Source organism: Loxodonta africana, chromosome 3 (assembly GCF_030014295.1).
Source record: "Loxodonta africana isolate mLoxAfr1 chromosome 3, mLoxAfr1.hap2, whole genome shotgun sequence".
Classification (NCBI taxonomy): Eukaryota; Metazoa; Chordata; class Mammalia; order Proboscidea; family Elephantidae; genus Loxodonta; species Loxodonta africana.
This window is the reverse complement of record NC_087344.1, coordinates 1728626-1743702: the sequence shown is the minus strand read 5'-3', so window position 1 is coordinate 1743702 and position 15077 is coordinate 1728626. Positions and strand designations below refer to the sequence as shown.

General features: G+C 59.7%; 1 protein-coding gene across 1 annotated transcript in view; it reads left to right on the top strand.

Annotated features, from left to right (window-relative positions):
• BTBD2 (BTB domain containing 2) overlaps window positions 1-14098 on the top strand; it is a 52767-nt gene extending 38669 nt beyond the window's left edge. Inside the window, exons 2-9 of the mRNA XM_064280142.1 lie at window positions 3588-3707; window positions 5224-5380; window positions 8084-8189; window positions 8611-8808; window positions 11781-11973; window positions 12580-12667; window positions 12814-12960; window positions 13210-14098. Coding sequence (XP_064136212.1) covers window positions 3588-3707; window positions 5224-5380; window positions 8084-8189; window positions 8611-8808; window positions 11781-11973; window positions 12580-12667; window positions 12814-12960; window positions 13210-13371 — 1171 coding nt within the window. The 3' untranslated portion in view covers window positions 13372-14098. The remainder of the gene's footprint in view (window positions 1-3587; window positions 3708-5223; window positions 5381-8083; window positions 8190-8610; window positions 8809-11780; window positions 11974-12579; window positions 12668-12813; window positions 12961-13209) is intronic.
• Window positions 14099-15077: the final 979 nt, after the last annotated feature.

The following is a 15077-nucleotide window of genomic DNA, read 5'->3' as shown; positions in this document are numbered from 1 at the left end:
AGGACCTCCTCTGTCTTTTCGGCTGAATGATATTCCGTTGTGTGTATGTACTGCATCGTGTTTACCCACTCATGTGTTGCGGGATGTATCAGGACCTCCTCTGTCTTTTCGGCTGAATGATATTCCGTTGTGTGTATGTACTGCATCGTGTTTACCCACTCATGTGTTGCGGGATGTATCAGGACCTCCTCTGTCTTTTCGGCTGAATGATATTCCGTTGTGTGTATGTACTGCATCGTGTTTACCCACTCATCTGTTGATGGGCACTTCAGTTGTTGCCACCTTTTGGCCCCTGTGGAAACTGCTGCATTTCTTTAAGGAGCCCTTGCCCCTTTTATTATAAACAGTATTTGCTGTGAAGGTTGGACTATATAGTAGGGAATTAGGCCGTCCTGTGCACTGTAGGGTGTTGAACAACATCCTTGGCCTCTACCCACTTGATGCCAGTAGCACCCTCCCCTCCCAATCGTGACAACCACAGATACTCTTTGTTGTTGTTTCTCGTTGCCATAGAATGGGCTCCAACTCACGGCAACCTGATGTATAACAGCGCGACCCTTCCCGGTCCCGCGCCATCCTCAGTCATGACGCTGGAGCCCATTGTTGCAGCCACTGTGTCAGTCCATCTCATTGAGGGTCTTCCTCTTTTTTCTGACCCCCGACTTTACCAGGCATGATGTCCTTCCCCAGCAGTTGGTCCTTCTTGATAATGTGTCCGAATTAAGTCTCACCATCCTTGCTTCTGAGGAGCACTATGGCGCTGTTTCCTCCAAGATGGATTTGTTTGTTCTCATGGCAGCCCACGGTGTGCTCGGCATCCTTCGCCAACACAGTCTGAAGGCACTAACTCTTCTTTGTCTTATCCGTCGTCCAGCTTTTGCGTGCATATGAGGAGGTTGTAAAGACTGTGGCTTGGGTCACGAGCTCATTAGTCATAAAAGTGACGTCTTTCTTTTATAAGATTGGAGAGAGAGCTTTTGTACCTGATCTGCCCAGTGGAATACATCATTTGATTTCTTGACTGCTGCTTCCGCAGGCATTGATGTGGATCCAAGTAAAATAAAATCCTAGACCACTCAAGTTTCTTCACCGTTTATCTTGCTGTTGTTCATCGGTCCAGGGGTGACAGTTAAAATGTCTCGTTGTTGGGTGCTGTCAAGTAGATTCTGACTCATAGTGACCCAATGTGACAGAGTGGAACTGCCCTGTAGGGTTTCCTAGGCTGTGACCTGCAGGAGCAGGTCGCAAGGGCTTTCTCCCATGGGAGGGTTTGAACTGCCAACCTTTCCTTAGGAGCTGAGTGCTTAACCGTTGCACCACCAGGGGTCCTTTGGCAAAGTCTAGAGACATCTTGAGGAGCCCTGGTGCACAATGGAGAAAGATGTGGCAGTCTACTTCCGTAAAGATCACAGCCTTGGGAACCTGTGGAGCAGTTCTGCCCTGTCCTGTGGGGTCGCTGTGAGTCGGAATCGAGCTGACAGCAGTGGGTTTGGGTGCACAGTGGTTACGAGCTTGTGTGGACGACAGGCTCACTGCTGAGCTGGCCTACCCAGGCAGTGCGGGTCTGTGAGGTCGACAGACCTCCTTGGTCTTTCGTTGGCTTCTGGCTTCCTGACGGGATGAGGGCGCCCTCGGGAGGCCGCCTGGCGGGACTGCACACACCCTGCGATTGTCTTTTGGATGCTGGGGGGTTGGGGTGAAGTGGTGTCCCTGTGGTTTTGATTTGCATTCGTGATGATGGTTTTAAAGCTGAAAGGAGAAGGGAGGCTTGCAGAGACAGGGAGAGGCCAGTGGGCATGGGGATGGGCAGGCAGAGGAGCCCAGGGACGGGCGTGGAGGTCAGCCTTGGAGCCACAGGAGGGTCTGAACTGAGCGGTGGAGGTGGGGGGTGTGGGAGGAGCTGGGCAGGGTGCGACAGGAGCAGATCCAGCCTAGGATGGGGTGGCCGTTTCCGTGCCCCTGAGGTCCATGTGCAGGGCACAGAAGGAGAGGACCCTCTCAGCAGACAGACCCGTGTCATCAGGTTGAGCTTGGCGGTCTCCAACCCCTTGCTTCTGAAGCCTGTAAAAGACTCTCCCCAGAGGAGGAGAGAGTGTTCTCTCAGCTAAAGGAGGAGGAAGAACATAAACGCGAAGGCTGTTATTTATGGAACGGAGCGTGGGAGTCAGCGTGTCACTTGGGGACACAGCTCCCCTGAGACAGAGCCAGCAGCGCTAGGCCTCTGTAGCAGGTTTCTGAGTGCATGCGGGGTGTGGGGGCTGACGGAACACCCCAGCATATTGCTGTCCTGGGGCTGTGTGGCAAAGGACCCAAAACGAGGGAGCTTAAAACAGCAGAGATTTATCGTCTCACACACGGTTCTGGGGGCCAGAAGTCTGAGATCAAGGTGTCAGCAGGGCTGCACTCCCCCTGAAAGCTCTAGGGGAGGACCCTTCTCTGACTTGATTCTAGTGGCCGCAGATGTTCCTGGGCTTGTGGCTGTATCCCGCCCCTCTCTGCCTCTGCTGTCATGTGGCGTCTTCCCTCTGTGTGCCTTTTTTGTCTCTTATGAGGACATTCTTATTGGATTTAGGGCCCAGCTAAATCCAGTGGTTGGGTGGATGGATGATGGATGGATGGATGGTGGAAGAACAGGTGGTGGGTGGGTGGATGAATGGATGTCAGGTTAGGTGGATGAAGGATGGATGGATGGGTAGGTGGGTGAATGGATAAATGACGAGATGGATGGAGGGAGGACGGATGGGTAGGTGGATGGTAGATGGATGGATGTCAGGTTAGGTGGGTGAAGGATGGATGGATGGGTAGGTGGATGGTGGAAGAATAGGTGGTGGGTGGATAAATAGATGACAGGTGGATGGATAGGTGGAGTATGGATGGTGAGTGGCTGGATGGAGGGAGGAAGGATAGAGTGGGTGGTGGATGGATGGGTGGGTTGGGTGGGTGGTGGATGGGTGAATGGATGAGTGGGTGGGTGGCGGATGGGTGGGTGCGTGGGTGGATGGGTGAATGGATGGGTGGGTTGGGTGGGTGGTGGATGGGTGAATGGATGGGTTGGGTGGGTGGTGAATGGGTGAATGGATGGGTGGGTGGGTGGGTGGGTGGCGGGCAGATGGGTGGTGGAGGAATAGGTGATAGGTAGATGATGGATCCCAAGTAGACGGAGGGAGGACGAGCGGATGGATGGGTGGCTGAGAGATGCAGTTGGCAGAGAGGACTGAGCCACTGTATGACCTCGGGGAGGTAACTTCACTTCCGCCTTCTGTTGCTGTTGATCTGTCTGAATGGCTTTCTCTTCCAACGCCCCGCTTTCAGAAGCGTTTACAGCCAGGATGCTTGGGGCAGCCCTGTCAATGCTGAGGGCGTCTGCGTGGGCAGGGAAGGGCATTGCTGCTGTGGGTCACCTGGGCCTCCGGGTGGGGAGGTCCCACAGACACCTGTGACCTAGCCCAGGCACTCCCATCAGACGCGCATCACCAGCCCCTGGGAACCCCCCACTCCCAGCCCGTAGGGGTAGGCAGCAAGGAGCTGGGGTGCCAGTCACAGGGCACAGGCCCCAGGCTTAACGCAGGACTTTTCTGACATGATAGGTTCGTGCTGGCCGTGGGCAGCGCCGTCTTCGATGCGATGTTCAACGGGGGGATGGCCACCACGTCCACGGAGATCGAGCTTCCCGACGTGGAGCCTGCCGCCTTCCTGGCCCTGCTGAAGTGAGCCTGCCCCACCGTGGGGGCCGGGGGCCACAGGGCTGCATGTGGGGGCCTCATGGGAGCCGGGTCCTTTCAGGAGGCAGGAGGCAGGGTCAGGTCTTGGGGAGAGGATCACGGTGACGACAGTGCTGGCAGGTACATCTCATACCAATATGCGATTCATTCGTAGAGAGCGTGCAATTTAGTGGTTTTTCGTGTATTCACAGCTGCGCAAACATTACCAGGGTTTAGTTCTAGAATATTCCATCACCCCAAAGGGAGCCCCTGTACTCATTAGCAATTACTCCTCATCCCCCCTCCCCCAGCTCCTGACAACCACGGATCCACTTCCTATCTCTTGGATTTGCTTGCCCTGGGCGTTTCACGGAAGTGGGATCACACACAGCATGGCCTAGGTGTCTGCTGCTTTCACTGAGTGTAATCTTCAGTTGTCAGGAACGTGTGTGTAAAAGACGTTTGCCATCTTAAGGCTCTTCACGCTCAGTGACGTGTATTATTTCGTCATGTTGTTCAACCGTCACCATTAACTGTGCCCAAATATCCCACCACCCTTCATGGAAACTCAGTGTCCCCTAAGCAGGGACCCCCCTCCCCCACTTCCTTCCCGCACAGCAACTGCTAATCTGATTTCTGTCCCTGAATTTGCCTGTTCTGGGCATTTCATGTTGGTGGGATTGGACGGTATTTGTCCCTTTGCGATTGAGTTACTTCACTCAGCATCACGTGTCAAGGTTCTTCCACACTGTAGCCTGAGTCAGGACTTCACTTCTCTTTATGGCCGTGTAGTGGTCCATGTTGTGTGCATCCATCATCTGGTGGACTCGTGGCTCGTTGCCACCTTTTGGCTACTCTGAACAGTGCTGCAGTGAACATTGGTGCCAAGTGTTTATTTGAGTCCCTGCTTTCAAGCCTCCTGGGTAGACACCTAGGAGCGGAATTGCTGGGTCATGTGGTAACTTTATGAGGAACGGCCAGATTGTTCTCCACAACGTCTGCACCATTTACATTCCCACCAGCAATGGGGGGTTCGATTTCTCCGGGCACTCGCCATTTTTGCCCTTTTTTTTAATCCACCCTCAAGTTCTAACCCACACTTGGTGCTGCGTCAAGGTGAACGGGCAGTGATACCAATGTGCACCTTTGTCTAGAGGACGGGACTTGAGGTCCTCCATCTGATCCACCAAGGGCGCGGGACCAGCACGTGGCCTGGTACCTGGAGCCGGGGTGTGGGGGTCTCCACATGTGAGGGCAGGTCCTGGAAGAGCCGGGAAGAGCCATGCGGCCTCTCATGGGTGTCACGTGTGTCTGGGGACAGTGGGATATGTCTCCGGTGTGCTGCGAGGTTTGTCCCCTGCTCATTTTCTCAGGCAGCAGCCTTGCCGAGTCGTGTCCCCAGGTCAGAGAGCAACAGATGGCTGGTTCTGGAAGGTGCCTCGTGGCCAGCTTCTGTGACCGTGTGGCCACCCTCCCCCAGGGCTGGTGCAGCAGCCCCCGTCTCACGACACTGCCTCCTCAGGTTTCTTTACTCAGATGAGGTTCAGATCGGGCCTGAGACGGTCATGACAACCCTGTACACCGCCAAGAAGTACGCCGTGCCCGCCCTCGAGGCCCACTGCGTGGAGTTCCTGAAGAAGAACCTGCGTGCCGACAACGCCTTCATGCTCCTCACGCAGGTGCGTCGGGCACTGCCTGGTGGGCGCAGGACACACGTGCTTGGGGCCAGGGGTGTTAACGGGCTGGGGGGACGCCAAAAGTCTCGGTCATCAAGGTAAGTAACACTGTAACGCAGTATCATACAGACCCAAAGCTAACACAGAGCAGCTATGATGAACAAAACGCCGACATCGTCAATGAAGACAGCACCCGACAGGGCCAGGACCAGGCAAACAAGCCGGGCAAGGTGGGGCGCGCAGGGTGGGACCCTGTTGAATACACGGTGTTCGGCATGGATGTCTTTGCGTTTTCCAATATTGCAATGCCACGTTATTTATCTTTATGTCTGAGTTTCTTGGCACCCCCAGTGAGGGCGTGACCAGCGTCACGCATGCTGGCCCTGCAGGGCTCCGAGCTCCATGCCAGGAGCCCAGCTGTGGAGGCTGGGTCACCCCGGGCCACTGCTCTCCTGCGGCATCCAGCAGGAGTGCTTTTCTGAGTGCGTGTCTGGTTGTTGTTAATGAAAAGAATGACGTTGAATTTGAGGGTCTCAGAGCACCAGGAATGCGCCCCCATCTTGTAGACTGGGAAAACGGAGGCTTGGTATGCACCCCCAAGTTCCCCAGCTCCAGGGGGAGGGGGCACTGCAGAGCACACTGTGTCCCTGAACACACTGGGTTGTGCCAGGGTGGCTGGGTGCTGTTTGTGTTCTGTTTATTTCATTCTCATTTGTTTTTAGTAGTACAAGTAATAAAAAAAGTTTTATTATGGTAAACTTACATACCATGAAATTTGCCATTTTATCCACTTCTGAGTGTACAGTTCAGCAGCGTTCTGTTCACGGAGTGTGCAACCATCACCTATATCTGGTTCCAGAACATTCTCGTCACTCCAGAAGGGGTCCCCGCACCCATCAGCAGTCACCCCATCCCCCTCCCCCAGCCCCTGCACCCACCAGTCCACTTCCTGTCTCTGTGGACTTGCTTGTTCTGGACGTTTTGTGTCACTGGGATCAGACACTCGTGGCCTTTGGTGTCTGACTGCTCTCACGGGGCATCGTGGTTTCACGGGTCCTCCACAGTGTAACATGAATCTGCTTCATTCCTTTTTATGGCTGAGTAACATTCCCACCTGTGGCCGGGTGACATGTGCATCGTGTGCGTCTGTCACCTGTTGGACATGGAGGCCGTCTCCGCCTCTGGCTCCTGGGAGCCGTGCTGCCGTGAAGGCTGGTGCACAGGTGTCCGTGCGTCCTGTGGCGGCTGTGTCTGAGCCGCGGAGGCTGCTCCCTGCTGCTGACCACCAAGCTGCTGCTGGGAGGCCTTTCTGTGATGTATGGGGGCTACTGTCCTTCTTGGGGGCTCAGGTCGAGGAGACACATTCGTCCTCACCCCGTGCTGTGGCCTCTGCTCCCAGGAGGGCCCGCGTCCTCACGCCCGTCACAGCTCCATCTTCTCCATTTGGTGGTCGTGTCTCTTCAAGTCGCTGCCACAGTGGGAGGAAGCAGGTTGGGAAGGAGGTGCTGGGGTGTTGGGGGACACCAGGCCTGGCTCTGTGCTCTGGGGGCAGGGTCTGGTGTGGCCACGCATGTGCATAGCCTCCCAGGGGTGTGGACCAGAGGGTCAGGGCGAGAGTGGGATTCCAAGTGGGGGCACAGGGACACCCGAAGACCTGGCTATCTGACTCCAGTTGTTCTGGGGTGGGGGCGACCCAGGGCTGTTGGAGGTGACAAGCTAGCACCGTCCTCTTCCTGGGGTGGGGGGCGACCCAGGGCTGTCGGAGGTGACAAGCTGGCACTGTCCTTTTCCTGGGGTGGGGGGTGACCCAGGGCTGTCAGAGGGGAGGAGCTGGCACCGTCCTCCTCCTGGGCTGAGGGGGCAACTCAGGGCTGTTGAAGGTGAGGAGCTGGCACCGTCCTCTTCCTGGGGTGGGGGGCAACCCAGGGCTCTCGGAGGTGAGGAGCTGGCACCATCCTCTTACTGGACCTCAACACTGACCCCAGACGTGCCTGGTTTGCAGGTGGCCTCACTGTGGTGACATGTCCCCTGCCAGGGGTGTGGGCCCTCTGGGGTATGTGGAAGTCTCAGGATATCTGTGTCCCATGAGGCCTCCGAGTGAGTCCTCATGGGGTGGACACAGATGTGGCTGGAGCTCTTGGCCCCATATGCTGTGCAGATCTGGCCACCTCGGTGGAAGGCGCCAGAGGCACCCCAGGGCTCCCTGCTGGGTGTGCGCCGTGGTCTGGGACTGCCAGGCAGCCGGTCATTGTGGTCCCCTTGAGGCAGGGTCTCCCTTCCTAGCATGACTGCCGATGCAGGCCTCCATCCAGGCAACACGTCCGACCGTGGGCCAGGTCCCTGTCAGTGCACACTCCAGACACCAGCTGACCCTGCTCTCCCTAGTGCCAGACTCTGGGCCCTGGTTAGCCTGGTCGCCCGTGCCCTCCCCTCCTGCCTGTGCTTGCCCAGTATGCCAGCCTCTGCTGAGCAAGCCGCAGCCTCCAGAAGCTTTCTCCAGAGGGTCCTGATGGCCCAGGTCCACCATGGGGTGAGACCCCCTCCCCATGTTCACAGGCAGAGGTTCCAGAAGCCCAAAGGCCCTCGATCTCGAGAGCAGACCACACTCGCCCCGTGGTTGACCTGGGCCTGGGGTGCTGCCTTCAGTCTTAGGAGACCGCGTGCTTCGGCCTGCCAGGCACTGACGCTCCCCTGCCCTCTCTGCAGGCGCGACTCTTCGATGAGCCGCAGCTGGCCAGCCTGTGCCTGGAGAACATTGACAAGAACACAGCCGACGCCATCACTGCCGAGGGCTTCACTGACATCGACCTGGGTGAGGGGCTGCCATGTGCGTGTGCGTGTGAGGGGCAGTGGTGCCGTCACGGGGCCACACTCCTCCCGAGGTGGGAAGTCTGCTGGGCCTCAGACAGGGGTTAGTGGGGAAGCGCTCCTGGGCTCGGGCAAGAGGGGTCCCTGTGGGAGCTGGCAGGCGAGGACGCCTGGCTGAGTGGAGATGGGGGAGGCCTTTGTGCATCACAGCCCCAGCCATGAGGACCACCTGTCCTGAAGGCAGGCTCGGCACACCACCCTGTGGGCCTGGGTCGGTGTTTCCAGCCGGTCTCAGTTCTGACCGCCAGGCTCTGCGCTGTGGAGCCGAGCACTAGTGTTGATTGCGTGTGGCCCCGTGTTGGTGCAACTTTGTTCATGAGACCAGCCAGGGATCAGGAACCCACACTGACTCCCCGCCCCTGCAGACACGCTGGTGGCCGTCCTGGAGCGCGACACACTGGGCATCCGTGAGGTGCGCCTATTCAATGCCGTCGTGCGCTGGTCTGAGGCCGAGTGCCAGCGGCAGCAGCTGCAGGTTACGCCTGAGAACAAGCGCAAGGTGCTGGGCGCGGCCCTGGGCCTCATCCGCTTCCCGCTGATGACCATCGAGGAGTTTGCCGCAGGTAATGCTGCGCCCACCGAGCCCGCTGACCCCCGGTGACCCCACCTGCTCCCCCGGTGGGACGCAGCCTGTCCAGTCCTCAAGCCCCTGTGAGCGTGTAGGCAGTGGACGGCCCCCTGTGTGAGAGTCCAGCACCCTCCTGCGTGTCCACCTGTCCCGCACATCCTTGTGTGTCTATGGGAGGCCCTGTGGTGCTCCGGGGCTGCAGGGCTGACATGGGTGAGCCTGACGGGACCCCAGCCAGCGCCATACTCCTTCCTGTCTCTGAGGTGGTGCCGGGCAGTGGCAGTGGGAGGAGAGACCTGGAAGGTTCCAGGTGGTGCAGCCCTGTGGCCACTCTCCTGAGCCTGCAACCCCACCCTCGCATGAGCTGGGCTCACTGCCACCAGGTTTGGTGGCTTCACTTCCCTGGTGTAAGTGTGTGCCATCTGGGATGTACTTACGCTGAGAAGCTTTTCGCTGTTTACCCAACACCCAAATCCAGCACCTTGCGTTTTGTCTGGCTTCCCCCCGGGGCTCCCCAGGGCCATGGGGTCCCTGCCCTTGAGCACACGTGCTCTCTTCCCTGTGGTTCATGCTCCTTGTGGCACATGGTGTGGTGTTGGGCTGTTACAGCCCTGGGGTGCGGGGAGGTGGGCTCTGAGGAGGGGTTGGGGGCAGCTGCTGGGAACCCTCCCACCTGGGGTGCCTCAGCGTCACAGCTCAGAGAGTGTCTCCACAGTGTGGGGTCATTCACAAGCAGGTGTGTCCTGAGTGCCTGCTGTGTACCTGTGATCATGTGACCAGGATGGCCATGGCCATGCTGACACAGGCTGATGGTTCTGGGGGTGGGGGATAAGGAGGGTGTCTGCTGACTCAGGGCCAGATCCTTCTCTGGATTGGGCCATCCTGTGCACCTCAGGATGTTGAGCAGCGTCCCTGGTGTCCACTCAGTCGATGCCAGTAGCCCCAGAAGTCATGACACCCACAAATGTCCCCAAACGTCACCCAGTGTCCCCTGGGGACAAGATTGCCCAGGCGAGCCTGGTGACAGTGTCGATACATTCAGTCCTCTGAGCCAGACTCCTCGCTGGCCCTGGCCCCACGGTCTGAGTCAGTCCACTGCACTGTCCCCCTTGTTCCCACCAGTTCTTACTGGGACTTCCTCCCATCGGCTTTACCCCTGCCGTGGCCACCCCGTCCAGCCCCCTGGAAGCACCCCGTCCTTTTGCTCGTCTGCCTTTCTTCTTGGCCCCCCATCCCTGGAAATGGCCCTCTGTCAGCCACCACCAGTTCCACCCACAGCCCCTGGCTGCTCCTCCCCATGGGCCTGGACGTCATGGCCCTGCTGTCTGAAGCTGTCTCCACGTCCCTGTCCCCGTCCCCAGCACCCGGTCTAGACTGTGTCCCCTCTGCTGTCCCCCCAGCCTGCCTCATGGTCAGGATGTGCCACCCCCTGGAGCGACTGCGTGTGTGTGCAGCTGTATAAGAGCACGTGTAAACACACGTGCATGTGTGTTTGTGTCTGTACATCTGTGCGTGTGAGCGTGTGTGTGTGCTGCGCGTGCACGTGTGTATTCTACTGGTCTGATCTGGGGTTTCGCCTCGGCCCCGTTTCCTCTGTGGTGGCGCCCTCAAGGACGGGGCTCGTTGTCACCACTCAACTGGGCCTGTGGAAGGTGCTGGAAGTTGCCTGGGTCCAAAGATGGCCCCGCTCCTCTGGAGCTGCGACAGCGACAGATGGAGCCGCTGCCCGGCCTCGCCCCGCTGCCCCTCTGTGTTGGCAGGAGCGTCCCTGTCCCGGGCCACCTGCCATCACAGCCACTGCGGGAGATGCAGGGACGGAGGAAGAAGTTTGAAACACTCCTGCGACGCACCGATCGCGCAGAGATGGCAGCTGCGCCCCGCGTGCTTTTCTTCTGGGACTGTTTTCTCTGCGGAGACTGTGTGTAAATGCAGCTGTGAGCCTGCGTATTTCCTTGTTGCCGCCTCGCCTCTGCTGCCTGTGCGCGCTCTCGCCGCGTCCTGTCCGCGTGCCGCGTGGAATAAACGCGCTTGTCCTGTGTCCTGCGTTCTTTCCTGCGAGTGGAGCTGCAGGGGATGGGCAGGGCCACGCTGAGGCTCTGGAGAGGCGGGAGGGGACCCCAGCTCATTGTGCCCACGTCCTGTGTGTGGCCTCTGCCGTCAGACCACCTGTGTCTGAGGGGCCATGAGATGGGAAGTGATGCTCGTGGGGGCGTGGTGGGAGGGTCCTGCCTCGAACATCTCAACATGGCTGGGACCCTGATGCCCGTGTGTCCCTCCCTTGGTGTGTGTCCCTCCCTCAGCATGTGTCCCTCCCTCGGCGTGTGTCCCTCCCTCAGCGTGTGTCCCTCCCTCGGCGTGTGTCCAGGCTGGCCGAGGCAGCCTTGCGGCCCAAGGAGGTGATGGAGATGTAGCTGGTTTGAGGCGCTCCAGGCCAAGCTGCTCCAGAGGGTGCGGCTTCCTTTCTTCTTGTTCCGGACCCGACCTCTGGGTGTCTCTGCGGCTCCGGGGCTGTCCCAAGCGGCTCCCTGTCATTCATCACCGGAGCCTGTATGTGGAAACGTTTTGGGTCCACTGCTGGGGGGCCCAGGAGCTGTGGCCTGGGCATCAGCTGAGAAGGAAGCCATGAGCGACCCAGCCCCCGGCTCAGGCGCACGACTCCTCACAGCCGGCACACACGTGGGCCACGAGGCCAGTTCCCAAGGACTAGGGGTTGTAGGCGGGCAGGGGTCCAACAGAGCCCCTGGCCCAGGCCACCCCAGGGGATGTCAGTGCCACAAACCAGGGTCGCCCCCAGCTGCTTCCATCCAGGCATCAAGGCCCTGTGGCTGTGGGGGGGCACAGGGTCCCCAGAGGAGGGGCCAAGGGGCTCCTGACACTGCGGAGAGGACCCAATGGTGGCGTCGTGGCTGTGGCACCTTCCGGGGCTTTCCGGGGCCCTCCCAGCCCCAGTACGTCCTCTGCCCGCAGGCCCCGCACAGTCCGGCATCCTCATGGACCGCGAGGTGGTCAGCCTCTTCCTGCACTTCACGGTCAACCCCAAGCCACGCGTGGACTTCATCGACCGGCCGCGCTGCTGTCTACGCGGGAAGGAGTGCAGCATCAACCGCTTCCAGCAGGTGGAGAGCCGCTGGGGCTACAGCGGGACCAGCGACCGCGTCAGGTGGGCTGAGGGGGGCGACAGCGGGACCAGCGACCGCGTCAGGTGGGGCTGGGCAAGGGGAGCAACAGTAGGGACCCTGAGTGTTGGGGGGAAAACCCTAGCATGGGGGAGTGACAATAGGGGGCCCTGAGTGTCAGGCGGGACAACAATGGGGGAGCCCATGTGCAGGGGGGGATGAGAGTGAGGGGGGCCTGAGTGTATGGGGGGGCGACCCGTGATTTAGGGTGAACCCTGAATGTCGGGATATGTCTGAGTACTGGGGGGCAGCCTGAGCATGGGAGGGCCTGAGTATCGGGATGTCTCTGAGTGTTGGGGGGGCTGGCCCTGAGTGTTGGGGTGGACCTCAAGTATTAGGGGATGTGCCAGAGGATCGGGGGTGTCCCCATGTTGGAGGGAGCCTGAGCATGGGAGGGGCCCAAGTGCCGGGGGCGGGGTCCACAGGCACTGCAGACACACGCTCCCCCGGAAGGTTGGAAGATGAACTCGGGGCCCCCGTTTTGGCTCCTGGGCTGTTTCTGGCCAATGGGCCATAGACCTGGTGACCCACCATCCCCCACAAAGCAGCTTTCCTGTGGGGGGCCGTCTCTAAAGCCACCCCACCCCCAGGTTCTCAGTGAACAAACGCATCTTCGTGGTGGGCTTTGGCCTCTACGGGTCCATCCATGGGCCCACCGACTATCAAGTCAACATCCAGGTACGGCCCGTGGGAGCCCCTCACCCTTGTTCTGCTGACTGTCCCAGGGTGCTGAGGGCCGCCGGGCACCAACCACCACAGGGGACAGGGTGGGGGCGGGCCCTGCTGGGGGGCAGCACTGAGTGGCATCCCCCCACCTGCCGCAGATCATCCACACGGACAGCAACACCGTCCTGGGCCAGAATGACACGGGCTTCAGCTGCGACGGCTCCGCCAGCACGTTCCGCGTAATGTTCAAGGAGCCCGTGGAGGTGCTGCCCAGCGTCAACTACACAGCCTGCGCCACACTCAAGGTGCACAGCCCAGCCCCAGGGCCCAGACAACCACCCCTAGCCTCACCCCCAGCCCTGACACCCACCCCCGGTCCCAACACCCATCCCCACCCCTGGGCCCTGACACCCACCCCCAGCCCCTGGGCCCCAACACCCACCCCTAGCCTGAACCTCTACCTCTGACCCCAGCCCCTGGCCCTGACCCCAGCCTTGACCTCTGAGTAGATGTGAGTCCCCAAGTTCCCTGACTGCACTGCCCCCCCACCCCAGGGCCCGGACTCACACTACGGCACCAAAGGCCTGCGCAAGGTGACCCATGAGTCGCCCACAACGGGCGCCAAGACCTGCTTCACCTTCTGCTACGCAGCCGGCAACAACAACGGCACATCCGTGGAGGATGGCCAGATCCCTGAGGTCATCTTCTACACCTAGTGTCTGCACCCCGACCTCACGCCACTGGCCCATCCAGCACCCCTCGGGGACCTGTGTGGACGCTGGTCAGGGCACTGTGGGGTGGGGCAGGAGGGGGCCCACTGGACCCCTGCCCAGTGCCCCCGCCCAGCCCCTGTCAGAGCTGGAGCCGCCAGGCCTGACTGTGGGGCGCGCAGGAGTTGTCGTGTTTTATTTTTTTATGCACATTGCAATGCATTCTGGGTTCCGTTTCCTGGTAGAGACATTTTAGGGGGCTCATGGTGCGTTTGGTCTGAAACAGTCGTGTTTTCCTGTGTTCTTGTCCATTCCCAGGGCCTTCCAGGCCCAGCTGGCCGTGTGCTCCAAGGCCCCCCTGACCCAGCCATCTGCCCCTGGGGAGTGAGGGCTCTGGGGGGGCTGGGCCCCCCACCCAGCCTCAAGCGGGCAAGGGTTTGCTGGTTTCATTCTCGTCCATCCAGGGCCTGGCGGTGACCCTTCTGCCTGGGGGTGGGGCTGTCCTGCAACATCTGGGCCCTGAGGCACAGCGTGGGGTCTGTCCCCATGGGCCTGACGGGGTCTGAGGATGGTATCTACCTGTATACCATGCCTGTGCCGCCACCCGTGTGCCCAGAAGTATGAAGGTGCCGCCCCCCGGCCTCTCATGCTCCTACGAGCTCCTGCCCAGCAACTCCCTCCTCATGCCACATCCCCCGTGATTTTTTTTAATAAAGGAAAGAAACGTGCTAAACTGTGTTGTTCTTCCACCCAGGGTGCTAGGAGATGTTCCTCTGATGATTTCAGTTCCCCCCTCCATGAGGGGTCAGTGGACTAGGACCAATGTGAGTGGTTGGTGACACCCCCCCCCCAACTACAGACCCTGGGCCCCAGGGGGAACCAAGACCCTCTGTTCCTCCCCCCTGCACTCACCCCTGCCCAGCGTGGTGGCAGGTGCTGCTATGCAGGGCGGGGGGCTGTGCCCATGGGCCGTTTGTGTGCAGTCAAGGTCTGGGGTGTGAGCATCCGGGGATGTGATGCTCCCCCGGGTCCCTTGGGGCCGGTCCCCTACCCTATGGACACCTGTTACTCTCCCCCCAGGGTCAGGAACAGTGCTGGGGGTCCCTGCAGCTCAGAGCTGCCTCCCTGTGAGGACAGGTGACACGGGCAGAGGATGCCAGCACCAGATGTGTGTTGGGAGCCAGCCCAGAGGTCAGAGGGCAGCCCCCACATGTCCCCGGTCCTGGGAATGTGGTGCCTGACGTGGTAAAGGGACCCTGCAGGTGGATGATGTGAAGGGTCTTGAGATGGAAGATGACCCTGTATCACCTTGGGGGCCCATGTGCTCACAGGGTCCTCATCAGAGGGAGGTAGCAGGGTCAGAGTCAGAGGAGGAGATGAGAGGACGGAAGCAGAGAGACTGGAGGATGCTCACTGCTGACTCTGAAGACGCAGGAAGGGGCCATGGGCCAAGAAGGAATGCGGGGCTTCTAGAAGCTGGAAAAGGCCAGGAGACAATTCTCCCTGGGGTCTCTGGAAGGCACCAGCTGACGCCCAGATTTCAGCCCAGTGAGATCTCTGTCAGACTCTGGACGACCCTTAGAAGAGTGAGAGCATACATCTGTGCTGTTTTGAGCCACAGGTTGGTGGAGATCAGTTACGCAGCCACAGGAGACTCACAGAGAGCAAACCAGCTGAGTGTCCCTAGCACCTGGTGTCCCAGGCAGCCAGGA